The sequence below is a fragment of the Natator depressus genome, chromosome 9 (genome assembly GCF_965152275.1).
Source record: "Natator depressus isolate rNatDep1 chromosome 9, rNatDep2.hap1, whole genome shotgun sequence".
Taxonomy (NCBI): Eukaryota; Metazoa; Chordata; order Testudines; family Cheloniidae; genus Natator; species Natator depressus.
The window spans coordinates 59986944-60014776 of record NC_134242.1 but is presented as its reverse complement, the minus strand read 5'-3'; the positions used below and the strand labels follow the sequence as shown (position 1 = coordinate 60014776).

Sequence of the window (27833 nt, the reverse complement as noted above, 5' to 3'; positions counted from 1 at the left end):
TTCACCAGTGAGGCTGCACCTTCACCCCATAATTCTAACAGCAACCCCACTGGCACCCCAGAAGGAAGTTGGGCCAGGGTCCCCATGCTCACTGCCCCAGCACTGGGCTGGGTGCCAACAAGCCACAGTAAGGCTGCCCTGCTTGGGGGAGGGTCAGAGTGAGCAATGCAGGGGCAGGGGTCGCATCACACAAACCACAGAGCAGAGAGGAAAGGCCAGGCAGCCCGGAAGGGACTGGAGAGGCCAAAGAACTGATTAACCCTTTCAGTGCTGCTGCTGGCACACACAGGGCCCAAGACAAGGGATGCACACTCGGGGAAACCCCTTTGCGCAGCTGGCAAGACACACAGTTGTCAGTTGTGTGCACATACATATACACACAGAGCAGCAGAGTCCAGCCAGGGGACACTGTGGCCAACCTCCAGGCCCTCGGGGAGCTCCTGGTCTGCCCTTCCCATACATAAGTCCACTGCCAGGGAAGGGATGCTGGGGGATGAACCAGCACAGCCCACAGAGAGCTGGGCTCACGCACAGCCCCGTCCCTTGGAGGGCTCTGGCTTGGGTGGCAGTGTGATGAGCGTACAAGTCCTCTGCAGTGTAGGTACAGCAGGGGGAAGGGTGGGAGGCCACTTCCTTTCTGATGATAAACACGACCCGTAGCATAGTTTAGAGACTTCTCCCATACCCCCTCAAGGGCTATGGGTTGGGCCTGGCCCCCACCAAACCACCGGCAGTGGGTCCCACGCATCAACACCGTGGGCAGGGAGGTGACTCCTCGTCCCCGCCGAGCAGGAAGCCCAGGAGGAAGCTGATGGCTCGCTGGCGGTCTTGTGGACTCTGTTTCAACATCAGGTTGGGTGGAGGCCGCAGGAGGAGGCTGGTGAACAGGGTGGCTGCAAAGAGAGACAAAATCTTGCATTAGACGTGTAGGCAAGGGCTTGTGTGGACACTGCACGGATGGCAACAGGCGCGGGGGCAGGCTGGGCTCTTACCGATCATATTGGCACTGACGTTGTTGTCCTCCGAGTATTTCAGGAGCTCCCGCAGGAACGCCATCAGGTAGTGGAAGACATTGTGGTGACACCGGGGCAGGTGAGAAATCACCTGCAAGGGGGGAAAGGTAAGCTTCCCCAGCAGCACGCGTTCCTCCTTCCCCCACGCCCACACAGTCTGCTACGGCCCCTCCTGCCGGTCCAGATCAGGCTGCGTGTGTCCCCCTGGACCGGCACAGCTCTCGGATGCCCAGCACCACCTGCCAGGCCTCACTGTCTTTCCTCAGCAGCAGGACTCCTGTGAGGAGGAGCCCTCCAAGCTCAGCCCCTGCCTCAGGCGCACGTCAGAGGAGACGTATGTGCCTGCAGCCGCTGGATCCAAACCTCCCGAGCCAGCTTCCCCAGCCCCCACAGCAGGCACGTGCCACCAGAGAACACCGGCCGTGCACCCCAGGAGAGGGCCTTGGGCCAAAGGCCTGGGCGGGTCAGGGGACAGCGGCACAGCCTGCTCCAGCCCCAAAGGCCGTGCTGCTAACCGCAGCAGGGGGGAGCCCCAGCGGCCCTGTGACGGGGGAGGGAGGCGCACACCTGTCGACACAGCCGGCTGTCGTGGGAACAGTCCAGGCATCGCTGATACAGCTCGTAACAAATGACCGGCTCCGGCAGAGCCTCCAGGAAGATGAGGAGTGCCTCAGCCACCGAGTGGTTGCTGCCCGCTGCGCCACACCCAGTCAAGGAGCAATCTCCTCCAGCATGGCCCTGCGCAGTGCCCAGCCGCCCCCACGACTGGTGTCTCTCTGCCACCCCTCCTTCAGCCTCCGCCCCCACCCTTCTCTGGCTTTGGGCTCCCCCTTTCCTCAGGCAGCCTCCTCAACCATGCTTCCCTCTACCCCCTTCTATTCAAACAGCCAGGGCCCAGCACAGCCCACTGTGCACCCCCCGTCCTCCTCCGACATCCCCGCTGTGCACGCCCCCACACCCCCTGCCATACGCACCCCTGCCCCCTCCAACACCCCCGCTGTGAACCCCGTCCCCTCTGAGACCCTCGCTGTGAACCCTGCCGCACCCCCTGCCATATGCACCTCTGCCCCCTCCAACACCCCCCCCCACCCCCTGCCACACGCACCCCTGCCCCCTCCGAGACCCCCGCTGTGCACCCCCCGTCCCTCTCTGAGGCCCCTGAAAACGTACCCCATGAACACCCCTGCCCACTCGTACACACACCCCCACCGTGCATCCCTTCAACTCTCATGCACTGCCCACCCCCTCCGGCACCCCCCACACTCCCTGCAGTACGCGTCCCCAGCCCCTCCGGTACCCCCTCAACACCCTGCGTACGCACCCCCAGCCCCTCCGGCTCCCCCCTCACATCCGCTGCCATACGCACCCTCTTCCAACACCCCTACTGTGCACACCCCCCACCCCCTGCTGTACACACCCCAGCCCCTTCCAGCACCCCTGCCGTGTACCCCCCCGACACCCTGCTGTATGCACCCCCAGCCCCTCCGGCACCCCACTCACACCCCCTGCCGTACCCACCCTTGCCCCCTCCGACCCCTCCGCTCTGCACTCCCTCATGCACGCGCGCACACACACACACACCCCCTCCGTGCACACCCCCACCCTCCCTTCAAGACCCCCTGCCATGCACACCTCCTGGATGTCCTCATCACAAACAGAACATTTCTGAAACTGAGCTCGTCCCCCTCTGGCCCCTTCATCTCCCTCACTATTAACAGCCCCGCTATCCTCCTCACTTCCCACTCCCAGCATGCGCCCTCAGCGTGGGCTTTAGCGTCTCCCCAGATCCCTGCTGCAGCCCTACTCCATGCCGGAGCCCACCCCACGCCCTCCAATCCAAAATGCTGCTGCTAAAGGCTCCGGTCAACCTGCCACCCTGCCTCCTCCACCCTCACCCTCACCCCTGCACCTCTGCTGTCTCATCAGGCTCCTCCCAGAGCTCCCTGAAGGCATCGCTCAGCACCTCCTGTACCTGGTCCCCTTCTTCTGACCCAGGGCCCTGTGGTGGCTTTGGTGTTTTCGAGTGGCTCCCTGGAGAGGGGTGAGATGGAGGCAGCTCCCCTCACAGGGAGCCTGCCCCAGGGAAGGCAAGAGCAGGATCTCCAGGGGAGGGGCAGGGAGCCTGGCTCCACCCTCAGCACTGGGAAGGATACGGATTGTCTCGGGGATACTGGTGTCCAGGCAGTCGATGATCTGCTGCAGCTCCTCCTGCATGCCAGGCGTCTGGAACAGGTCCTCCTGCCAATGACAGCACAGTCAGGGCACCCTCCCGAGAGCCGCAGTGCAGAGAGTGCAGCCAAGGGAAGCTGCACGGGCCCCAGGACAGCCTGGGCTGAGGCTGAGCACAGGTGCGATGGCCAAGCCCTTGGGGAGCCAGCCTCGGCCTTGCAAACACCCAGCCTGAGTCGTGGTCTGAGTACTACCGACTCACTGAGCCGGGGTGTCTTCCCTGGTCACCAACAGAGGGGAGCTCTCTGTGCAGGCACATGCCTTTTCTATTCACCTGATGGCAAGCACACTTGAACAGGTGGTCCACCAGCAGCCAGATCTCCTTGGGCACCTTCAGGGGTCTCTCGCTGGCATCCTCGCTGTCCAAGGGGCCCATCTGAAAAAGTGATTTCTCCTGGTGGGAAAGAGCAGACCCAGGGTCAGGGAGCCCCAATCCCTCTACAGCACAGACACCAACACCACCAGAACCTGGGAGAGCATGCGCCCTACCGGCACTCACCCAGGCCAGCCAGCTCCCACCTGCCTTCCCAGCACCCAGCCCCGCTAGACCAGGGCCTCAGAGTACTTTAGATAAATTCTGCCACTCCAACAGGCTCTGCTCTTCCCCCCGCCCACTCGGGTGACAACCCTGTTAGGATCCCGTACAGCACAGCCTCCCCCTCACATGAGATCTGCACCATGCAGCTTCCCCTAGACCCTAACCCTCCTCCACACCCACCCTCTTAGCCCCCTTCAGACCAGGCTGGCTTGCGTGGATCACCTGACCCACAACTAGCAAGGGTGGGAATGCAAAAAGCTCATGTGCTAGGCAGGAAAATAACCTTTTAGAGAGGCCAATACAAACCCACCCCCCTTCCAGGCCACCTGTCTCCAGCAGAATGCAAAAGGTTTCAATGCAGTATTTCCAGCCAGGCCAGAGCCCACAAACCCCAGCCGTGACAGGCACAGGTCTCTGCTGCTCTGGCAGGTATCCATGCTGAGGATCCCCCTCTGGGGGGGCCAGCTCCTGCCCTTCCCCAGGGCAGGCAGCGCATGCCAAAGCACTACCATGAGGCTGCTCCAGCGGCTGCAGGGCAGAACAGCCTGGCCCAGGATGAGGGAGCTTTAGCCAGCTCCTGTGCAGTATGCTGACCTTTGGCTCTAGAGCGCCCATCCAAACCAGCTAGTGCCAAATGCTGTCCCCAGCCTCTGAGCAAGCCTGACAAGCCGGCTGACGCTCAGAATGCCAGGAGATGCCAGAAGATGCAACAATGGCCTAGATTCCCCGCTGCACCTGGAGAAGGGGCAACACCCACAAACACCCCCTTCTTTTGGGGGCACTTTTCTATCCCCCCAAAAGAACCCTCAACTTCTTCTCCCCACCCCCACCAAAGACAAGAGCCAAAACTAACTTCCTGCTCAGCTCCGCCTTCAGGCATGGAGACCCACAGCACTCTGGGCTGGACACATGCTGGGAGACCACTATCCTCCTCCTCCTACATCCAGCCTGCTTCTGCAGAGAGCTAGTCACCTGCTGCCCTAGGAGCTGCTCACACACTCAAATCAGCCATCCTTAGAAAGGAAACCGGCAAATTGCAGCCAACCAGTTAGCCAGCCTGAGAAGAGCTCTGTGTAGCTCGAAAGCTTCCCTCTCCTCTCTTACACCAACAGAAGCTGGTCCAATAAGAGGAACCTCCCTCACCTTGTCTCTCTCATATCCTGGGACTGACACATCTACACCATCACTGCAAGCTAGGGAGTTAGCATTCCCCTGCCCCAGAGCATGCTGAAGGGGGCCCAGCAATACACACTGGGTCCTGGGCAGGTATTGCCGACATGGTGATGGGACTCCCTGTGCATCTCCAAGCCTCGGCCAGGCTAACATATCTCAGCAGAAGAGAACATGCTCATTGTTCCTTTGGGCAATGCCATTCCCTTAGTTACACCCCCTCGGGCCACACTAGGGTGTTTACCCCCACCCAGGATTGGGAGATGGCTCCAGCTCCTACACCTCAGCCGCAAGTCCCAGTGAATGTCTCCTTTTAATCCAGCCCCTGCTGCTCTACTCTTCATTCTAACAGGCGGACATCCCGAACGTCCAGCTCCCTGCTGTCTGGCGGCTCAAGCGCTGCGTAGTGAGACTTCGTCTGGCCTGCCACGTGGTGCTTCTGCACATTCAGCCCCAAGGTCCCACTGGCTGCTACAGAACTGGCTAGTTGCTAGCAGCCCTAGCGCGCTGTCATACTACAGGCACGTTTTGCTCTCTAGCTGAATCCCTGGTTTGGATCACGTGTTCTCTCCCCTCCCCTCAGACGTACTGGCTTTCATTTGTCCAGGTTCAATCCCACTGCTGTTTCCTTCCCGCCCAGCTAGCTGCCCATGACTGCGGGTTTAGCACAGTCATTCACTAATGCCCTTAGCACTCTGACATGCATGTTCTCAAGCCTGCTGAACTGCCTCCATTCGGTCCCCCCAATGCCCACCCTGCTGGTGGTGAATAGCTATATTCAGGCTCCACTCCATACAGAGTGCGCGCACCTCCCTTTGCCTCATTCTCCTGGCTACTCATGTGAAGCAGCTGAGACACTACATAGCTTTGCACTCTCCATTCACTTCCCAAGGGACAGGGCTTCACCCGCAGTGTGTGTTCCCAGTTTTACATCACCGTGGAGGAGTGCCGCTAGCTGCATGCAGCGCTGACCCGCAGGTACTGCTATTGGGAATGCACCTGCCACCCAGAGCGAACCCTGTCCTATACACACACATGCGTGGCAACCCAATTGCCAAGTGGACTTGCTTGGCAACTGCCTTTTTCCAGACCTGCTGGGTAGGGTTTCCCATGCGCAGCCTTAGGGATTCCCCTCAATCACAGGACGCACTTTCACAGAGGCTGTCTGAATGAGCGGGACCTATTAGCTTTACAGTGCTAGAAATCACGTGCAGGTGAAGGCTCTCTCTCTCTCACGGCTCTAAACATACAGGGCCACAGATCTGGAGCAGCACGTTGACAGCAGTGAGCATACTCCAACTACAACTTTTATCCTGCAAAGCAAAGGCCAGAGCTTGAAATCCTTATCCCAGGGCTGAATCTACACCACAGGCTGTTTATCCCATCTCAGGGCTCATCTACACTTAACAAGCAGCTGCGTCACTGTAGCGCTTCCATGTAGCCACTACCAACACTGACAGGAGGGGTTCTCCTGTTGGCATTGGAACTCCACCTCCCTGACAGGATTCTCCCATCAACTAGTGCTGTCTACACCAGGAGTCAGGGCAGTTTAACTGTGTTGCTTGGGGGGGGTTGATTTTTCACACCCCTGAGCAACAGTTATAACAACCTAATTTCCTATTGTAGGCCAGGGCTAAGGGATTACATGGACATGACAGCTGCATAACACTGGCAGGTGCCAGCTCATGCCAAGACTGAACACTGAAAAATGCATAGCTGGACTCTGGCTCGCCTGTGGGTTAGTACAGTGAAAACAGATAGTACTGTTACAAGAATCAGAGTAGCAGGTGTGTTAGTCTGTATTCGCAAAAAGAAAAAGAGGACTTGTGGCACCTTAGAGACTAACCAATTTATCTGAGCATAAGCTTTCGTGAGCTACAGCTCACTTCATCAGATGCATTCTGTAGCTCACGAAAGCTTATGCTCAAATAAATTTGTTAGTCTCTAAGGTGCCACAAGTCCTCCTTTTCTTGTTACAAGAATGTGTTTAGTGTTTGTGGAATGCTTGTAGGATGCTGCATGTATTAATCCTACTTAGAACAGCTGCTCCAATGGTACAAGGTAATGTTTAAACATTTGCTCAGACTGTAAATCGCTGCAGGCAGGGGAGAAGCATTGTCCAGTGTGAATAACTCATTCACTACAAGAGGTGTTATCCCGAGCCCATCACGAAGCACTACTGTGTCCAAATGGGCCATTGTGGAATAAGGACTTTGTTGATTGTTTCCCCCACAGCTCTGAGGAGGGGACATGCCCAAGCCCTCATCCCATCCCAGCTGGAATGCTGGGGGAAGGGAATAAAAAGTGCTGTTAAGGAGAACTGATTATTCCTTTCTTTGCTGCTTGACATCTGAGGGGTGAGGATTTCTAAGGGCTTGTCTACACTAGCACTTTACAGTGCTGCAACTTTCTCACTCAAGGGGGTGAAAAAACACCCCCTGAGCACTGCAAGTTTCAGCGCTGTAAAGTGCCAGTGTAGACAGTGCACCAGCGCTGGGAGCTATTCCCCTCGTGGAGGTGATTTTTTTTTATAGCGCTGGTGCCACAACTACACAGCCACATTAAAGCGTTGAAAAAGCTGGGAATGGTGACAGGCTGCACTGGATTCCTACCAGGGCACTCTTCACTTTGGCTTGTAGATGTCTGACTAACTTGGAGCGCCCTCTCCTCTTGTGCTGGCAGGGAGGAAGGAGTTTCTCCTTTCCTCCCTTCTTCACCCATTAGCCAGCTGCTCCAAAGTCAGCAACCCTGGGAGACAGGTCGCCCTGCTGTTACCCTCCTCCCTGCTGGACGAGAGGCAGAGGCTTTCTTGTCCCACAAGATCACTCCCTGACGCCCCACCTCCTCTCCTGGTTCGCTCTGCTCTGTGAGCACAGCCTAGGGCAGCAGCACAACTTTGCACGTTAGCAAGCCTCTGAGCAGCTGCAGGAGGAAACAAGAGGCTGGGGCAATCCTCTGAGGATGAGTTGGAAGAATGGGGGAGAGGGAAGGACAGTGGCTCCTTGCCTCCTCTTCCCCAGGCAGCGGTGGGATTTGAGTCCCTGACTCTGCAGTACAATCAGCACATGCAGAACGACGGTTCCTAGTACTGCCCTGGCTTTGCTGCCACTGCTCAGCTAGTGGCAGTTGCGAGAATTACCAGACTGCTTCATTCTGCTGCTGTGGCAAGTATCAGGCAGAAAGCGTGCCTAAGGGCTTTCCTCAAGCTATGGCAAGGCCCTCCCCGGCCCCAGGCCTCCACACAGACATGCAGAGATGGAAGCCATCCCACCAAACTCTTTTTGCAGCTAACAGAGACCTCTCCCCCAGCAAAAACATAACCTTCAGAAAGCCTTCCTCAATTCTGAAACCCATTTCCCATGCATTGATTCAACTCACTCATGGGGGGTAAAGCCAAGTCAGATTTTGCAGACAGATTCACCTTGGGCACTGGGATCCGTCAGGAGAATTTCTTACCCAATAGAAAATGTTCTAAGGAAATTACACACACCTGAAAGGTGCCATCTCCACCTTAACTAGAGTCACTATGAGGCACACAGGGGCTAATTCAGTACTGTAGAGTGTACCTGTCTGTTCTAGGCCCACAGCAGTGCCTTCTGGCACCAACACTCCCTCTGCAGCAGTCTCCCCCTGTGCTCACCAGGAAAATGGGAAAAAAGTCTAAGTTCTCATTTTTTACAGTGAGTTCAAACAAAAACCACTGAGAAAGCCCCCTCAGCATTGGCTTATATTACCTTCTCTAGGAAGCTGTCTTCTCCCTGAGAGGAGAGCAGGATGTGAGAGAGAGAGAGAGAGAGCATGATTAACAGAAAGAACCTGATTTAGGATTAAGCAGAAAAGAAACAGACTCTGCTGCCTGAGACCCCACCAACACTGACTGGCAGCTACTTCTCAGATGTTTTGCTGATACCACTGCTGTTAAAGCTGCAGCAGGAGATTTAGATCCCAGTTAGCAGGAATGCTGCTCACATGATGTAAAGGCCTGTTAGGATTCCAGTGAGCACCCCCAGTGACCTTGTAGCATTGCTCAGCACTCAGCAGACTCCCATGGCCAGAGGTGGAAACAGGCGCCTACCTGGAAGATTTCTCTGTCCACTCCCCGAATCTTCACAATCAGCATCAAGTGTCCCTGTACAATCTGACCTGCCCAGTTTCTCCTGTGACTATTTCTGTGTGCGTGGCAGCGGGTGAGTTAAAGATGGCCATCAGGAACTTTGTGCAGTCAGGGGCAGGAAAAAACATGCTCCAAAGGCCCAGAGCGAGTCAGCCTCTACCTAACAGTACTACATGATAACGCCTCCTCTTTCAAATAGCAGAGTTCTCCCGCACCTTCCAGCCTGTGTACATAGGGACCGCTCAGCCACCATGGAAAGGCAGCAAAGCCCAAGGGGGCCTGGGGTCAGGAACCCCCAAAACCTAGACAAAGTGGGCTCCCCTTCCACAGCACTAGGTGATTGGGAGCAGAGATAGGCAATATAATATTAGGCTCTGGTGACACCCGACAGCCACATCACAGAGAGAGTGGCTCACTTTATTGCCTGTCCCACCAGGGCACTAGCCTTCTGCTTGCCTGTCCCCTTTCTGTGGTCAGTACGGTAACAATTTTTTTCAATTTTGCTGCGTGAACACCATCCGCTCCTGTGGATGCAAACCCTCCAACAGGCTGCTCTGGGTCCTGGACTGGCATTCCATCTGACAGCAGAAATGGTGCTGGTTCTTAAACCACAACAAATCATTATCACCTGGCCCCTGCAAGCACATTCAGAACTGGAGAGAACCATGCACAAACACATCTCCAGCTACACTCGCTATTCCACACCAATCCAATTTCCAGACCCTCCTTCAACCATTCTGTCCTGTTGCCTTTTAGAGATTATCTCCATTCCGGATCACAGTCCAAGTCAAGTTGGCCTTAATTTGAGCAAAGCTTTTGATGCAGTAGGCTTGTTTCACTATCTAAACTCAACAACACCGGAGAGATAACAGATCTCTTCTCATGACCTCCTACAGCTCAGTCTCTGTATCTATAGGTTTCAGAGTAGTGGCCGTGTTAGTCTGTATTCGCAAAAAGAAAAGGAGTACTTGTGGCACCTTAGAGACTAACCAATTTATTTGAGCAATTTATTTATAGGAGGAACTCAAAGATCACTCTGCTCATACAGAGAACAAGCACATCTGCCAAATGTGCATGCTTGGTGTGAAGCCATCATGTGTGTTGAGGGTGCTATCGCTAGTGTCTGTTGCTATCACTCTCTCTGAGCTTGCTCTCAGCCTCGGAGCAAGCCCCGTAAATCCAGTGCCAGAATAAATATGGGGAATTGATTTTGGCTTTAGAAGAGCCCAACAGTTCGTTCAGGTAAGTCACTGGCAGCATTTGGAAAGGACTTGTATTTCCTTGTGCACCCAAATCAGGGCCAGCCTCTGGCATTTTCTGACAGTCTCTCTAACAGCTACTCACAGGACTGCTTGGAGGCAATGTCTGGAAATGGCAGACTCATCTTACACTGTGCCCTGAGCTGACCATAATCAGCACCCCCTAGAATAAAGGTTTCCATAAGGAAACCCAGGGAATTCTAAAGATGTAGCGGGAACACGACCATGAGGGTCTGGGTTAGCTTTTCATTCCATTAAATATGAGAAGTGAAGCCCTCAAGAGAGGTTGGGGTTGAAAGCACAGAGCAGTGAAGAGTCCTTAGGGGAACGTGAGGAAAGCCAGGGTGCAGCGTGTGGAGGGGAAGCAGTGGCGAGCTAGGACCATTACCCAAGTGAGGGAGGTTAGCCCTTGGGAAATGCGGCCATTTTTAGGAGGGGGAGAGTTCAGTGTCTGGTTAATAAACCACAGTGCAAATCTCAGGAAGCAAGTTCCCAGGAGCTTCAGGACCACTGCTCCTTACCAGATCGACAAGTTTGGTGACAGGAACCTCACGGATTGGTCGTCTCATTCGGCACAGAGCCTCCAGGGAGGTGCCGAAGCAGCTGGGCAAGTAGCTCCCACTGATTGTGAGGAAGTAATCCTTGCCTCGGTCCAGGTGAAGGACAAGGATATCCTCAATTCTGTCCTCACCTGAGTTTAGGAGGGTCACAGAGTCCTTACTGACATACACATCCAGGGAGATGTCCACAGTCTCATCTGAAACAGGGAAAGGGCACAGATGGACTTGTAGAACCCCACAGTGGAAAAGTAATGGAGACCTCATGGACAGACACAGAGCACCGGAGAAAGTTGGGCAGAGAGGCAGAAATCCAAAGGGGAAAGGGAGACAGACGGCTCGTGATGGTGGGAATGGTGACAAACAGCAGGAGAGAGGGAAAGGACAGAATGGTGGTGGCCTTAGCCAAGACACTACAGAGACAGTGTGTAAAACTCACTCGGCTCCAGGTACCCCTCACAGGGCTCGGCCCGAAGCCATGGTTTACAGTACTGGCTATCATTAAGTTTGGGGATGAAGAAGAAGTGACAGGTGACCTGCCCGTTGTTGGTGATCTGGAACTTCTCCTTCTGTAGCTGCCGGAACTTCACTTTCTCAAACACAAACTGCAGAGCAAAGAGAAAACAACTGTTCTTATTACCTGCAGGGAACTGTAGTTAGGTATAAGGACTCCACATCACCATCAACAATGGGAGGTAAGTACACCTACCAGCGTGCTTGCTGAGAGGTTAGGGCAATGCACAATTTCTAACCCAATACCTGGTTGTGTGGAAGTGACTGAAGTTAGTTTTTGGCACCACGCTGGCGTTTAATAAAACATTACCAGACCATGTCTACACTACAGCTGCTATAGGCCGTGCAGCTGTGCCACTGAAGCACCATAACGTAGACGCTTCCTACACTGACGGAAGGAGTTTTTCCATTGATATAGGTGGTAACTAGGTTGACAGAAGAATCCTTTTGTTGACCTAGCTGTGTCTACATTAGGGTTAGATCAACCTAATGGTGGTACTCACAGCGTGACATTTTTTCACAGCCCTGAGAGATGCAGCTAGGTCAGCCTAAGTTTTAAGTGTAGACCAGGGCCTCAGACACCTTTAGAGAAATTCTAGCCCTTCTGCAGCTGCTGCTCTTCGGGAAGCAGACAAGGAATTCATTTCTGTTCTCACCTCTCTCCGGCTAAGCTCCAGTGAAGGAAGGAAGTCATTCTCCATTCTGTCCATCATACGAACAATATCCTCAAACAACCTCCGGTACCTCTGCTCATCCACAATCTTCACCTGCAGGAGATCAGATCACACTCACTGAAGGTGTAGGCCTTAAGAGTGTAAACTCCCTTAGTGGTCTGTAAATAACTGCAGCAGAAGCTGAGGAGATTCTTGGGCATTTCACGTGTGCAGCTTTGAAGGCTGAAGATTCGTCCAGTTGCTCCCCCAAGTCTCATGGGTAATTTCACGCAAGTTATTATACCTGGAGTAATGGTACTGGTGTCTTTTTCTGGCCAATGGGCACCAGGAAGGATCTGCTATTTGCAGGAAATGCTCTAAGGCCATTCTGCACCTAGTAGCACAGGCACTCTGCAGTCTTACCCCAAATTCCTCAGGATTTCAGCCTGCTTGATTGGGTAAGAGGAGAAAGCAATGAGTTGTCTAGGAGACCACCGCAGTTCAGAGAGTGGGGGAGAGGAATACTGGACACACATGCTGGCTCCGCCCAACAGGCCAGGGATCTCAAGTCTCTTCCCTCCCACAGCTTATATTTAGCCATTCACAACCCCCGCCAGCAAGCCAGAAGCACCCCAGAGTTCCTGTTTCTCCAAGCAGAGCAGAAGCAGCATCATGGGAGTCGGTGCAATCGTTTACAGGTAGCTCGTGGCCCCAAGGAGGAGCCAGTTGCAAACAGCTCAGTGCACCCGTCCCAGTGGCAGACACATTGGGGTCACACCTTAGAGCCTAAGAAACACTGTTAAAGCAATCAATGGCTGGAGCCTTCCTGCTGAATACTCTGCATGTCTGCTGTGTAAACTCCAACCATTGTCTGTGTCAACATGGCACAAAGTTGCTCTGGCACTGCACAGCCGACCTGTGCTGCATATGAGAACAGCAGCTCTTGTGAGTCCCCTGCTGCAGAGACCGAGGTAAGTGAGGCTGCCCAGCTCCAGCTCCCAAGTGGCTATTACTCATTTCTGCTCGCCCCCCTCCCTTTTATATCAATACAAACATGGGTGTTTGTATCCCTTGCTTCAGCAGATGGATCCTTTAATTTGGAACTTCAACCAAGCGTTCTCCCCTAGCACATCAAGTGACAGTTACCCCGATAAGGAACAGCGAGCTGACTGGCTTGTGGTCGCTGGTTTTCAGATCCATGTGACTGCGGTACCGGAGCTGATTAATGTTCCCCCCTCTCCAGAGGATTCGATCGCACCAGGCTGGCACGCGACACTTCCCACTGCAGATATACAAGTTAACAGGAAATCAGACAGTCCTCCTGTCCATCTGACCATTCCCCTCCTCAGCCAGATTGGTCTCTGCAGGACACACTTCCTAGGGCAGCATCTGGAGTGATAGGGCTCCCACCACTTTCCTCATCCGAAATGTTACCATTCTGAAATCGCATCCCATTACCTCTGTTCTCCTCTCTCTGCCCCCCTCCCAGGGCTACAGTCCTATGCTGGGGGTGGCACCCTTCCAATACCTAGTTAGGCTCCCTGCCCCAGTTGTCAGCTAGCCCATATACATGAATTTAATGCCCCTGATCTATTCATCATCCCCGCAATCGCTCAGGTTGCTCTTCTTAGCGCCTGTTAACATCTTGCTGGTACTGCAGTGCTAAGAAGTGGAATGGGCTCAGTGGGGGCTATCACCATAACCTGAGGCTTCAGCATATGTGGCCCCAAGTTGCATTAGCTTCTTTTGTTACCACACTCCGGTGCAAGCTCCAGTTTAATTTACTGCCCCCACTGCTGAAAGTCTATTCAGCTGTTCCTGCTTTCCAGGGTCCTCGAGTCTGTGTTTTGGATGATCTTTCCCCAGATGAATTTGCATGGGCAAGAGTAGCAGAGTAGTCTTCCCCTTCAAGGGACTGCAGAGCCAGGGAGCAGCAAGCCTTGGCCTAAGGAGAAGCCCAACAGGCAGGTGTTGGGATCCAGCTGAGCAGCAGCTAATGATTGGCTCTGATTCCCAGCTGGAAGATATAAGGACCCAGTTCTGTAAGGGAGGAGGGGGGGACCCAGTAGAGAGAAACACTTTCCTGAGCAGCAGCAGAAGGCTAAAATGGGGCAGGTAGGCCCCGTGGTGCCCCTGAGGCTAAGCAAGATCTGCGATCCTTGAGTTCCTGGGAGGAAGAGGACCCTGCAGTGCCAGCCCAGGACAGGACTATCATTTTTGTTTCCTGTCAATATTTCTTGCCTTTGTGTGGTAGAGGAATCAAAGAGCCTGTGCTGAAGGCTAAACCAGAGTTCGGCATGGCTGACTGTTCTGTCCTCAGGCCCACCAGACTACAGCAAAGCTGACTCCCTTTGAGACTATCTGCACTTACTCCTAACCCCTCAAGTGCCTTGTGTTTTGTGTCTCTGTCCTCAGAGGTATTCCCCACACCTCTCAGACGAATATCAACTGTATGTTTCATTCATTGGCCTCACTGACGTTCTGCATTAGCAAAAAGCTCCGTCCCAGATAACGCGTCTAGTCCATTTGTGAGGGATCCACGAGGCTATTCGATGTCATGCTGATGGCTCTAGGCATGTTTCCAGGAGAAGGATCAGAGTCTAATAATTCAGCCAGGGAAGGAAGCTGTGTGGCAAGATGCTGTTGGTGTCACAGGTTAACAGGCCACCATCAACAGACTTACCTGGAATCCCAGCGGTCCGTTTTAGAGTCAAATTTGTACGTGGGGATGAATTTAATCTCTCCCTCTGTGAAATCAGCAAAAGCTTTCTTATGAGTCCGCTGAATATTCAACTAGAGGCAAAAAAGGAACAGCCTGTCAACACAACAGCAAGGTCTTCACAACTCTGCAGAGCAGAGTTACAGGCAGGGCCCTTTTACTCCGCAGCCATGGACTCTGTCACAGAACCCACCCCTTACGACAGAACCGTGCCCCCAGACAGACACTTTCATTACAAAACAGAGCTGCTCCGAGTGCAAAGAAAACCTTCCAAAGACAAACCAGGTGCAAACTGACATAGTGCTGCCTGCCTGAGTCTGTACACAGCATGAACCAATAGACAAGGGAGCCAAGCCATTCATCTCAAGCAAGTGTTAACTTTGAAACCTAATGATGACAGTTAAGCAACTCCATTGCTAACTACTTCACTGTTGGTCATTTTAACAGAAACCTACAGCTGGTGTGCTTGGCCGACAACGCCAAACCAGCTCTCATAAGTCTCCTACCCAGTTACAAAACCTCCTAAGTTCCCCTAACAGCATCAAAAATTCAGTTAGTTATTTTCAATACAAAATTCTGCAGCATCCTGGAAATTAAGTAGTAAGAGGCAGCACAAAGTCAGATTTACTATCACCATAAATACTCCAAGGGACACTGCACTGATTGTATTGTTCCTTTTGTGTTTCACTGGATAAACCCCCCTTTTTGAAATGTATCTAACGCTGCCCCAGAATTTCCAGTGTGCTGCAGGGACATAGTTCACAGCCCACACCCGTCAGAGAACTCAGGTCCAGCTTGTTGAGGAGCACACAAGGCCTCAGTTACAGGCAGGAATCCCCAGCGCTCCTGCAACACACTTTCCAGGGTCCCTCTGAGCTGTGACTGACCTCAGTGTTCCCGCTCTGTCTTCAAGAGCTGGTGAGAGGAGCTGTTGAGCATGCAGCGTGTATCTCTGAGCTTTAATACACATTCCTACAGCCTAAACATCACATCTTTTGGCCAGAGACACTTTTTAATATTTTTAATGGGAACTAAAACGGCAAGAAACAAAAACACCCTAGAGCCATGTCTAGATCTCATCACCACAGGATACATGCCAGCCTTCCCAAGTGTAGGGATATATTAAAACAGGATGACCCAATACCCACATGGCTGAAGTTCACTTACCTGGTCATATGTCAACAGCTTCTGAAGCTCATGCTTACTGATCAGAGTTTTCACCTCACTGGCATCAGGGAGGCACAGCCTGTAGTTTAGGTCTCCCAGCCAGATGACAACACTACGCACAAAGGCAAACATGGAAAAGAAAAGCCTGCAGTTCGTATCAGAACTCCCATGGGAGAGAGAGATGGGGGTGTCAGACTGAAAAAAGGGTCTCTCAGGATAGCTAGAGCACAACAGGACATATAAGAGAATCAAAATATGCTAGCAGCTGCCACTCCTGTAAGTGTCTACAGAGATAGCATCCCAAAGGTGGGTGATCTATATGGGATCAAGCAGTCAGCCAGCTAACAACGCAGAGATTCCAAGGACAGAAGGGCCCATTGTGACCATCCAGTCTGACCCCCTGGACAGCACAGGATAGCAAACTGCCCCACAATAATTCTTGTGAACTAGAGCAGATCTTTTAGAAAAACAGCAATCCTGATTTAAAAATGCCAGTGATTGAGAATCTACCAGGATCCTCAGGAAGGGCTGCTGACGTTTTCCTTAGCCTGAAAACAATGTGGAAAAACCCACCAATATTTTCATGAAATGAAACAAATAAGAGGAACAACACAATTCACTGCACAGTGGTATTTATCTCTCCAACACAAGGCACACACATCACCCACAAGGTAGAGCTTGCACTTCTGTAAGGCATGCATAAGAACACAGCAGCAGAGTCCCCTGCCTACCCAGCAGTTAGGCCTTTTGCTTCTGCCCTTGGATTCCACACAAGTCTACCAGTTTGTTTGCTTTTCCAGTACCTAGTACATTACCAAGATCTGACCAACCCAAGGCACCTATGCTGAGCACACAGACTGGTGCTGAGCTGGCAGGACATACATGCAGGTCTCTTAAAAATTCACAAATCTAAATGCAGCTGTCCTATCTCATTGTTCCACCCACTAATCATAGAATCATAGAATATCAGGGTTGGGAGTGACCTCAGTAGGTCATCTAGTCCAACCCCCTGCTCAAAGCAGGACCAATCCCCAATTTTTGCCCCTTTTCCCTAAATGGCCCCCTCAATGATTGAACTCACAACCCTGGGTTTAGCAGGCCAAAGCTCAAACCACTGAGCTATCCCTCCTCCATCACATCCCTCTCTGCAATCACCACACCAATGACAACTCCTGTTCCCCACACATAGGCTTCCAGACAGTCCTATAGCCTTCTCATCACTTCCCAACAGGTATAACAAGAACTTTGACACTCTCATAATTTTCTTAGCCTTTTACAACAAAGTTATATTCAAAGATTCAAATCTGAGCTCATTTCTAGAATCAAAAACCTTGCAGACTATGTGAGCTGTTCATGTAAATCCTTCCACGTAACAAGAGCTCAAAAATGAACAAACCAGAAAAACCTGGAATAAAACCCAGTTCGTCTGTTGTTCTAGAAACGCCCCAAGTTTTCCACAACCATGTAATAATCAGCCTTTGACTCAAGAGTGCCAGCTGCTGAGATGAGCACACTACAGACTTCTTGCAAGGGAAGGGTACTAGAGACAGGTTGGCCCTGTGAGCCACTACAAGAACACTGTCCAACTGCACCAACAGGAGTGTTAGTGTAGACAAGGCTCTGGCATTTTCCTCACCATGTCAATTAACCTGCAGGTTTATCTACACTTGGGCTCTTCTTGGTAGCGATTTCTAGCTAAGACTCCCCAGACCTTGGAGAAGGAATGTGGAGTTGGAGACTCACTCGTGTTTCATGATGCTCAGCTGAGGCAGGCCCTGGTCAGGAGGCAGGAAGCTTAACCGGGCACAGATATCCTTGTAATCCTGGTTCCGCCGCTCAAAGTCCTCCACATGAGCAGCAAGGTGGGAATTGACAATGCAGAAGGTGGTGTTGTGGAATACAAATCTCACAGCCACACCGCCCTTGTTACCCTGGGGACAGAGTTACAGGTGAGACTGTTACACAAACACATACAGAAGAGGTTGGGTAACAGATTGAACAGGAGAGAGCTGGGGAAAGGCAAGGAGACAATGAAAACAAGAGGCACACTGACAGGAAAAGAGGCAGCAGGGATGAGAGAGTAAGGCAAGACACTGTACCGCAGACCACATTTCACACAGACTTACACCAGAGTCAGCTATTCTGAGGCCATGCACCCACAGACCAAGACCACTCACCATTTTCCCCATGATTCCAGTCCCCACAGTCTCTGCCATGATATCCGTGATATAACTCAGTTGATCCTTCCTGGCAAACACAACCAGCATCATCCCAACCAGACGGACCACCTGCACCTGCAAAACAAATAAATAAATATTCCATGAGTTTCCAGGTCAGCCGTAACGCAATCCCCGATTTCTCACCCCCTGTGCTGCCTGTCTCCAGAGTCTCTTCCCATCTCCCATGGTCCCCCAACACTCCACATACAGCACTAGCTTGGGGACTCCCTGCACGACAGGTGGAGACTTGGGAAGTCTATGGTCCTCCGACAGCACCTGTAGGGGATGCTGCTGAGCTCATGGCTGTTCAGGTTCTGGCGTATTCCCTTGAAGCAGTGCCCCACTGTGAAAAATTTGAAGCTTCCCAGGTGCACTGTAGGATACAGATTGGAGCCACATAGCAATACTATGGTGGGAGGGATAGCTCAGTGGTTTGAGCACTGGCCTGCTAAACCCAGGGTTGTGAGTTCAATCCTTGAGGGGGCCATTTAGGGATATGGGGCAAAAATTGGGGCTTGGTCATGCTTTGAGCAGGGGGTTGGACTAGATGACCTCCTGAGGTGGTCCCTTCCAACCCTGATATTCTAGGATTCTATGAATACTAAACTAAGCTCCCACCAACAACACCTCGAAGAAGGAACTGACCAAACTAGTCCTGAACCTCACAAAAGGCCTGAGCTCAGGTCCCAGGATGGCTGGAGTTTATTTCTGCTCATCTTTGCTTATACAGAAGTACAGCAACCTGGTGGTAGAGCTCACGGTTTAAATTCCCAACTCTTTGCATGAGTGGTTTCAATGTAGGGGAAACAGCAAGCAAGTGAAGCATCCACAGAGTCAGATATGCCTGACCTGCAGGCACCACAAAGCAGCATCTCTGGGGTCCTACGCAATGCCTCCCAGAGAGCATTTGCTCCTTCTGCAGGACAGAAGAAGGGAGGTCATTCTCCACTGTTCTGCTCATCCCACAGCCATTAACATGGCACCTGCGTGCACAGTCTCTTGCTGCATGGATCCTGGCTCTGCCACTGTCTCTTCTGCGTGACTCTGGGCAAATCACTTCACCTGTAAAGTTACCTTCCATACTGATTTTACCAAGGTGCTTCTTTACTTTTTTTCTTTATAATAAAGTTCTGTTTTTTAAGAATCTGATTGGTTTTTAGTGTCCTAAAAACCCAAGGATCTGGTCTGTGCTCACCTGGTTTACCTATTTGGTTGGCAGATTATTCTCAAGCCTCCCCAGGAAAGGGGGTGAAGGGGCTTGGGGGGATACTTTAGGGAAACAGGAACTCCAAGTGGTCCTTTTCCTGAATCTTTGTCTAACTCACTCAGTGGTGGCAGCAGTACCCATCCAAGGACAAGGAAGGATTTGTGCCTTGGGGAAGTTTTTAACCTAAGCTGGTAGAAATAAGCTTAGGGGATCTTTCATGCGGGTCCCCGCATCTGTACCCCAGAGTTCAGAGTGGGGAGGGAACCCTGACAACCTGTAACTTGTGTCACTGGGCTCTACATAAAATAGTAGTGCACGGATGTCATAGCAAAACATGGTAGGGGAGGAGGAAGGGGAAATTAACTAATGTCTTAAGACAGAGCCACCTGCCAGAAGGCCTGCTAAGCCAGCAAGAAAAGCTGTAGTGACTCAGTCCTGACACATCATGAAGGAGCCAGCTAGCAACATCACAACTAAAGTTACTCTTTCCCAAGGCACAGTCTCCTAGCTAACTTCCCCTATACAAGCAATTTAGTTCCTTCAAGGAAAAGCTATTCACTTGGCTCCTTAGAACAAGACACACCCGGTTTTTATAGTTGCGGAGCTACCAAAACAAGGGAAATGTGGAATTTGACCCGCCTCTGCCTCTTATTGCCCGCGTATAGGAGGGACACATCTCACAGTGAGCACCTGTCCTGTCAGCTCTCTGGGGGTATTTTTTTGTTGTTGCCCCACTCATGAGGCACCCACCAAATGGCCAGGGAGCTGTTATTGGAGGATATTTCTGCCCTACAACTATCTCCAGATTTATTCTAGTCCCACAGTGACTCTCCCTGCACAGGAAACTATTCCATCAGCGGTGTCAGGTACACATCCTTGGGGACTCTGCTCTTGGCCATTTTGGTTGGGTGACGTATGGACCATCTGAGTTGGGAAAGTGTGAGCTTCATTCCTGCCCCCTTTCCAGTCCCACCAGCTTGGATGCCAGAGGAGATGGTTGAGTAGGACTCACTTTCTTATACTTGGCCTTGGGGTGCAAGGCCTTCTCCACAGCAGCCAGCCACTCATGCTCCTTCGCAGAGTCCAAGTAGAAAAAAGCTTCCGTGCTGAGGTCCAACTCCTGGAACCTAAAAACAAGTCAATTTAGGACACAACCCCTCTCTCCCAAACCAGTCTCCACTCTGTACCCCCATCAGAAGATGGCGCTGCAGGAGGCCCAGTCTGAATCTCTCTATCATCATTCATCCCGGAGGAAGGTCAACTGGGCCTAGCTCAAACGAAGGCACTATGGCTCCCTTGCAGTGTCTTACAGGCCGCTTCCAGAGACCATTTCCCTGAGGGGCATTAGTCTGGTCTGCTTTGCTAATGCCGGGGATGAGCTGGTTCTCAGCTGGTGCCTCACTGGAAGAAAGCTGCTCTGTTAGGTCAAGAAATCTACTTGACTTTTGGCTGCTTCTTTGCATTGTCCTGACTACTCCAGCCCTGTGAAGGAGATTCCCCTCCCTTCCGAGTCCCAGGGTACATGCTAGGCAGCAGTGTAAAGTTTGGAGTCCACTAGGAAGCCTGGGAATTTGAAATGAATAAAATCCACCAGTGTCCAAGGGAAGGGAGCGAGACACAAGATGTGTATGTATAAATGAACAGGAGTTCATGCCTCACCCAACACAGTAGACATCTGGGGGGTCTGAGTCACAGACTAGCCAGGGTTCCAATCCACTGTCCGGAGACTGGCCATTCACATTCCACGTTCCCACAAAAAACCTGCAATACACACAAGAGCAGCCATGCTGCTGGGGCAGAGCTTTACTGAATAGGTCCAGACTCTCTAATGCACACAACATCAAAACAGGGAGTGTCTGAATTGCATGATGGTCCTGTATAAAAAGGCCCGTGAACTAGGTAAGGAGTGTGAACTACACACAACATGAAGAGCTCTGTCCAAGACTGCAAAACTCAGAGAATTCTGCGCATGCCACATTTCTAATATACTAGGGATGTCACAGAGCTCTGCAAAGTAAAGGACACCTCACTGGGGGCCTACCTACATGACACACACCATGCTTTCTACATGCTGAAAGTGAATTCCATGTTGGCAAAAAGGCACCAGATTGGAAATCATGAAGGCCTTTGTATTTATAAGACAATGCAGCATGGGCAACAGCAGTGCAAGCTCCCACTACCTCGCCTCTGCCAACATGCCTCAGTTCTGCTTGGGGGAGTTCAACCCCCAGTCCCTGGGCTGAGATTACCCATAAGGACACCGGGAAGTGCCAATAAGATGGGTGTAGGGTGCTACTGTGGCCACCTACGAACTGGACTGAAACCCCACTACTTGTTTCGCATAGGCCATCCACCAGCAGGAGCTCATTTTGAGACCTGGGCTGGGTTCAAGGCAGTAGCCCACAGAAGCTGGGAAAATCTCTGCTTCTCACTACCCCTACATACATTGTGCCTCGCGGCTATGGCTCTAGGGGCAGCACTGACCTGAAGCTCTGGATGTTGACATATTCCTTCTCTCTTTTGGCAAGGATGTGTTTGATGAGACCCTCTCTTTGCCCAGAGTGTGTGTTGGGCACAAACAGCTTGCGCATGGTGTTGGTTACTTTTGGCTGGTCTCTGGCCACACCTTCCCTCTCTCGATGAAACCTAGACAGGAGACAACAAAAGACTTCAAACTGGGGTTACTGCCTAGGATACTGGAGGGTAAAGGCAACAGCTCTGGGATACTACTTACTGCCTATTTTGCGGAGGGAGAGGGGGAGGCGGGGGCTCCCGGCGAGATCCCATTTGCTGGTTTTGTAAGTTTCTTTTCTTCTCCAAACTTATGGCATTGAAATGATCTTCAAAGCCTAGAACCCCTGTAATGACCGAAGCCTGGGTGGTGAGATTGAGGCCCAGGTGAATGTTCTTCAGAAAGCAGCTTAACAAGAACCTAGAGGGGGCAACGTAACTCTGGAAGGAGGAAGAGAGATCCCCACAGGAATGTGGGTGTGGCAAGGGGGTAGCAGTGTTATACCAACTCTGATGATGCCAAGAGGGTGAGGGGAAGAGATGCTGACAGAGGCGAGGGGGAGGAGAGAGTGAGGAGATGGACAGACCAAGGGAGTGGAGAGAGAATTATGAACCAAGAGGGACTTTGGCAGAGGGAGATACAGTATGTCAATAAGACATCAATCCATGGTAACATCACATTAGGAGCAGGAGGTGGGCTTTTGTGGGAGTTAGTGGGGGGATGGAGGAAAAGCACTAACCAGGCTCCTACCTGACAGGACCAATGAAAATCAAAGCTCCTGCAGAGGCCATAGTTTTGTATGTATCCCACCCAACCATTGAAAACAAGGACCCCATGACTGTGCCCTGAACACAGGGCTGCGACTGCCGAGGTGGGACTCATTCCAGTACCTGAAACAGATGACTGAGGAGGAGCTGGGAGGTTTTTCTCCACCTGATACCAGCTGGCTGGCTCCCTGTGCTCAGGAAGAGGCGCTTTCAACTGGGCTGGAGAAGGAAACATCACTGTCAGAAACTGCTCTTGAGCCCCAGAGACACACACATGGCTGTAATTGTGGTTACCTTCTTGTACGTTCAGCACTTTGGTGAGGAACCGAAGGCAGCGTTCCTCATCGGGGATCTCAAAGAGGCGCTCTGGTGTGCAGTCTCCCTGTATTCTTATCTTGCAGCCAGCTTCAGACATACAAAACACACACACCAAGACACAGACAGGTTCGGCTTCTTGACCTTTAAACCCCTCCCATGAACAAGCCACTAGCTGCCATTTGCTCCTCTGGGCTCATGATGGAAGTCCTCATTTATTTGCCGTCATCTTGACAATTAGTCTATTTTAAAAAGTGAGTTTGAGGCAGTGTCGGGTCCTCCTTGTGCCCCTGAGACTCCCACCAATTTGTGGGTGGGAGGGGGTTCCAATGCCATTTTCCGGATTTTTAAATCTACTTCTCTCCCCTGCTGCTGTGTGAAAGACACTCACAAATAACAGGGGAAGCTGCCTTCACAAAGGAAACAATGACACTGCAAGCACCAAATGCAGTTAAAGGCACAGTGTCAAATGGGGACAGGAATCCAAGGTGGTATTTGTAGCAGTAGACACACATTTTCAGACAGAGTGATTCCAGATCCCCAAGACAAGCAGCCCACATGCTACCAAAGATAACCTAATCCTCAAGTGCATCTGTTCTCCCCATCTTCCACTGCGCAAAGCAAAGACAACCTATACTTGTCTATGCTGCATGCAAAGCACTGTGGGACCCTGGAGGGTATGAAAACCTCCTAAGAGGCCCTGATCAGGTTACACTTCCAATGTGGGCATCGTGTACTGCCCCTGCACTCCAACCATGGGGCTGCTTCTGTGGCAGCAAGGAGTAGAGCAATAATATAGGACAGAAGCAGGAAAGTGAGGGGCTGGCAGGTTAAGTTCCGGGGAAAGTCAAACAGGCTCACAGGGAGGGGTTTTGGGAGAAGCATTAAGGGAGAAGTCAAAACTCAGCCAAGTGACACCTTTTGATCTAAGTATTTAGATCATACTCCTTGTGGTAATGAGCATTTTCCAAAAGAGTAACAAAGCCAGCCAACCCCTCTACAGCCTTACAATCCACAACTAGCACAGGGACAGCAAGTGGGGTAGAGCAGAGGGCAAAAGGGGAGGAGACAAGAGGGGGAGGCAGAGTGGGTGAAACAGGAAAGAGTGTGTGTCAGTGATGGAGAGATGATACATTTGTTGAAGAAAGCTCTCATCATAACAGACTCACTGTTTGTAGCTATATCAATCAACAGAGTTTCTTCAGCCTCTGGGAAACAAGAGAGAAGGATCAGGAAAGTTCAACCCTGTCCAGGAGCAGAGACTCAGTACATACAACACAAGCACAATGCCTGCCTTCAACACAAGGAGATCCCAGGCCCCAGCAAAGGAACAAACTGCTTCCATATCTCTCACCACTAGTAGTGGCACTACTGGAGAGAGTTACGACCCCACAGGCTGGGCCAGACTGGACAGAGGTCCCCCTGCAAAAGGGTCTCTTCAAATTCAGGGAAGTTAGACAGCGGTGTGTTTAAAATGAAAGGTACCAGCCTGCCAGTCCTGGAGACTGACTCCCCAAGTGCAGCATGAGCAGTAACAGTAGTGCTAACTCCCCACATACACAGGTCCACCAACAAGTCTCACGGCTCGTCTACATGGAGAAATTTACCAGCAGAAACATGCCATAGCTATACTGGTATAATGCCCCTTGTGGACACTTATTGCAGAAAAAGTGTCCCCCCTCAAGGAAGTATCACAGGACAATTATAAGGTATAGTTCTGCTGGTAAATTTCCTCATGTAGACAAGCCCTCAGTCCGTTCAGATCCCATTTCCCATTCTATCTTTGGCCTCTCTGGAGCTGCCAGTAGAGAGGGCCATTTGATGCCATTCCAGGCAGTGGTTTTTGACACCAACACCTACCAATGAGGAACTGGACCGAGGCTCCCCAACCCACATTTATATCGAGATGGACCAAATCCCCACACCAGTTTGGGAGAGGTAGGAAGCTGTAATCATAACCTCTGAGTTTTAGTTCCATGGGGAAGTCCCAATCTGTACAGCCAGGGGAAAAAAAGCAGTGGATTTCTGGCTGAGGGGTAGGTGTGGTAGGGTCAGTACCTTGCACACATCTAAATCGGCTGTTGATGGGAATGTTATCCTGGTCAGGTGGGTTCTTCTCCCGGGAACGGATAACCAATCTGGAAACAGAGAGAAGCCTCATAACAGCACAGAAACTAAAAGATTCTAGAGCAAAGGTGTTGCTGACCTCATGACTGTATTTCTCCTGGAACCAAAGAGACCACAGGCCCTGCTCTCTATCTCTACGTTGTTGGGGATAGTGAGGAGGAGCATTTATCACATGACATACGGGGAGATGCATGCAAAAATATGCATATGGAGGAACCGCTCTCAAAGATGCACATGATAAAGGAAGCATGCTAAACTCCCTGGCCATGGGTCCACAAACTATACCAGAGGAGCTGGGGAGTTGACTGGGGACCCAGAACCAGGAAGCAGGGCCACTTTTCTGTCTGTTTAGAGCAGCGGCTCTCTAACTGTGGGTCGGGACAATGTTTTAAAGGGGTTGCCAAGACTGGCATTAGACTTGCTGGGTCTTGGGGCCAAAGCCCCAACCCTACTGCCTGGGGCCAAAGCCAAAGCCCAAGGGCTTCAGCCCTGGGTGGTGGGGCTCAGGCCTCAGTTCCCACGGGTCATGTAGTAATTTTTGTTGTCAGAAGGAGGTCACGGGACAATTACGTTTGAGAACCCTTGGTTTAGAGGACAGCACTCCAAAGTGATTGGGAAGACTCCAAGAGCAAATGTGCTGATGGCGGTGGCAGGGGCCATTCCATTTCTCAGGCCTTTGCTACCCTCAAAAGTTGTACAGCTTTAACTCATCTAGTGGTACAACTCCCTACTGTGGGGGCAGTTATAGCGGCATAAAGGGTCTTTACACTGGTAAAGCTATTCCTGTATGGGAATAAGTTATATGGACACAAGGTACCAGTATAACACTATGGCTGTATCCACACTAGCAGTTATAGCAGAATAACAACTTTAGTTTAAAAAAAACCACTTTGTTAAGTGAACCAGTTAAATTGGCACAAAATCTGTTTGTACAACAGGCCACAGTGCTGTTCCAGCTACACCTAGTAGCTTGTACGCGGTGCAGGGAAGGATCTACCCTTAAGTCCTGCATGGAAAGGGCCTTTCTTGGGAAGCTCCAATATAAGTTCCTATTTTCTCCTCTTTATGTTCCTCAAAGAAAAAAGGCAAAAAAACCTTCAACCACCTTTTCAGACATGCGAGTGATTTTCTCTTTTCACATGGATTTTAATTTGGTTTCATGCAGGTTAAAGCTTTAACTTTTAATTGTAATAGGCTCACAACAATAGTTGTCAGTCTGACATTAAGAGTTCCACCTCAACACTCAAGAGCATAAGGACAATCTGCTCTTATTTCCTAATGCAAGACAGAAGTTCAGCTACTCAGAGCAAAGCATCCCCAAGAACATATTGAAGAGTCACTGCAAACTTTCCAGATAGTTGCCTACCCACTAACAGCAACTAGGGAAAAAAAAAATCCATCTGAATTTTCTTTTCTTTACTATAAAAAGATAAAAACCTAGCAAATGTTTCCTGTAACCTTCAGTATAACATCACCCTGGGGGGTGACACCATGGGGATTTCCCTAATGTACCCCATCTCCCAGGGAGCAACACTCCAGAAGACGTCACTGTACTAACCAATCACAATATTCACACAATGCTGCTGAGTCTATTCCAGAAAGACATCACTGTACTAACCAATCACCCAGGCCCACACACCGGAGGCAAGGGATACTAATGGAATCAGGGCAAGGGCAGAGATGCTCAGACAGTAGAGAAGAGGAACACAGTCCCACCAAAGCCTGCTCACTCCTTACAACAGTATGGGATATGCCCACTTTTTCCCAATACACTAACTCCTGGTGGGAATCTCTACACAGCTGCCCCTGCCAACATAGCCCAGGTGAAGACTGAATAATTCCTCTGCCTCACTCTGCCAATGTGCCCCCCGAGGGCGGGGGAAGGAAAAGGCCGTGCCATGACTCCAATCCGTCAGTGTGCCCCAAAGAGTCCCTGCCACCTGCCAGCCTGGAGCCGTTTTCAACCCTGCGCCCGGGAGCAAGAGTCACTGGGGGCAGGCAACCTCCCTGCGGAGCCGAGGCAGCCGTGTGTGCTACTCACTCGCACTGCCCGTGGCGCTGGGAGAGGCTCAGGACACAGGGCTCCCTCCGTCCTGCTTTCACCTCCACAGCATAGGCACACGGCTAAGGAACTCAGCAATACCGCAGGCAGTAGTGTCCCCTCAACCAGCCCGCCCGCCTTCCCCCGGGCGCCGGGGTCCCCCAGCCCGCCCACCTTCCCCCAGCCCGCCCCTCCCCCGGGCGCCGCGGTCCCCCAGCCAGCCCCGCCCGCCTTCCCCCGGGCGCCGGGGTCCCCTCGGGCTTCCTGTCCCAGCCAGCGGATACATCGAGGCTCCAGGCCGCGGGCGGCGGCAGCGGCTCCATGGGGAGCGGAGGGATCCGGGCCAAGCCACTCCCCGCGGCCCGGTCTCCCGGCGACTCACGGCCGAACCGAGCGCGCAGCGACCGGGGCCGGACAGAGCGGCGCCGGCCGGGCCCGCAGTGGCCGGTGCCCCCTGCCGGCCGGAGGAGCTCAGCGCAGCGCGCCGGCTCCTCCCGCCCTGCTACGCTGCCCTCGCCTCAGTCAGCTCTGGGCCCGTATCTCCGACCCTCTGGGCACGGGGGCCGCACCGGGGCTCAGAGCAGGGCGACCCAGCCACGGGGCCATCAGGCGACACCCCCCCAGCCACGGGCCCGCGGGGCGAGACCCCAGCCACAGAGCGGCCGGGAACATGCTGGCTCACATCAGAGCAATCCAGGCACAGGCTGCTGCCA

The 27833-nt window shown here is 52.1% G+C and overlaps 1 protein-coding gene across 2 annotated transcripts; it reads right to left on the bottom strand.

Annotated features, from left to right (window-relative positions):
- OCRL (OCRL inositol polyphosphate-5-phosphatase) lies at positions 1-27530 on the bottom strand. Of its 2 annotated transcripts, XM_074964326.1 has the most exons (24): positions 27407-27530; positions 27121-27193; positions 25011-25090; positions 24122-24160; positions 22932-23042; positions 22761-22856; positions 22093-22216; positions 21843-22004; positions 21018-21119; positions 20371-20485; positions 18110-18226; positions 17676-17863; positions 15933-16044; positions 14730-14839; positions 13193-13328; positions 12050-12160; positions 11320-11485; positions 10845-11080; positions 8685-8708; positions 3517-3636; positions 3167-3251; positions 1581-1708; positions 993-1104; positions 1-893 (listed from the first exon to the last, which is right to left on the bottom strand). In XM_074964326.1, exons 1-24 carry the CDS (start codon positions 27441-27443, stop codon positions 748-750), a joined length of 2730 nt encoding a protein of 909 aa, XP_074820427.1. In that variant the 5' UTR covers positions 27444-27530; the 3' UTR covers positions 1-747. The 2 variants fall into 2 exon arrangements, with proteins under 2 accessions (XP_074820427.1, XP_074820428.1); XM_074964327.1 differs by lacking the exon at positions 8685-8708.
- Between the last annotated feature and the right edge of the window lie 303 nt (positions 27531-27833).

What these genes read in the sequence shown, in the direction of transcription:
- OCRL (XM_074964326.1), bottom strand. Translation starts at nt 27,443, where the DNA reads ATGGAGCCGCTGCCGCCGCCCGCGGCCTGGAGCCTCG. An exon ending in TGGAGCTTAGCCGGAGAGAG is followed by an intron (nt 11,486 to 12,049) that starts GTGAGAACAGAA and finishes TTTGCTCTGCAG; the next exon opens with TTTGTGTTTGAGAAAGTGAA. An exon ending in CGTCAGTGCCAATATGATCG is followed by an intron (nt 894 to 992) that starts GTAAGAGCCCAG and finishes CTCTCTTTGCAG; the next exon opens with CCACCCTGTTCACCAGCCTC.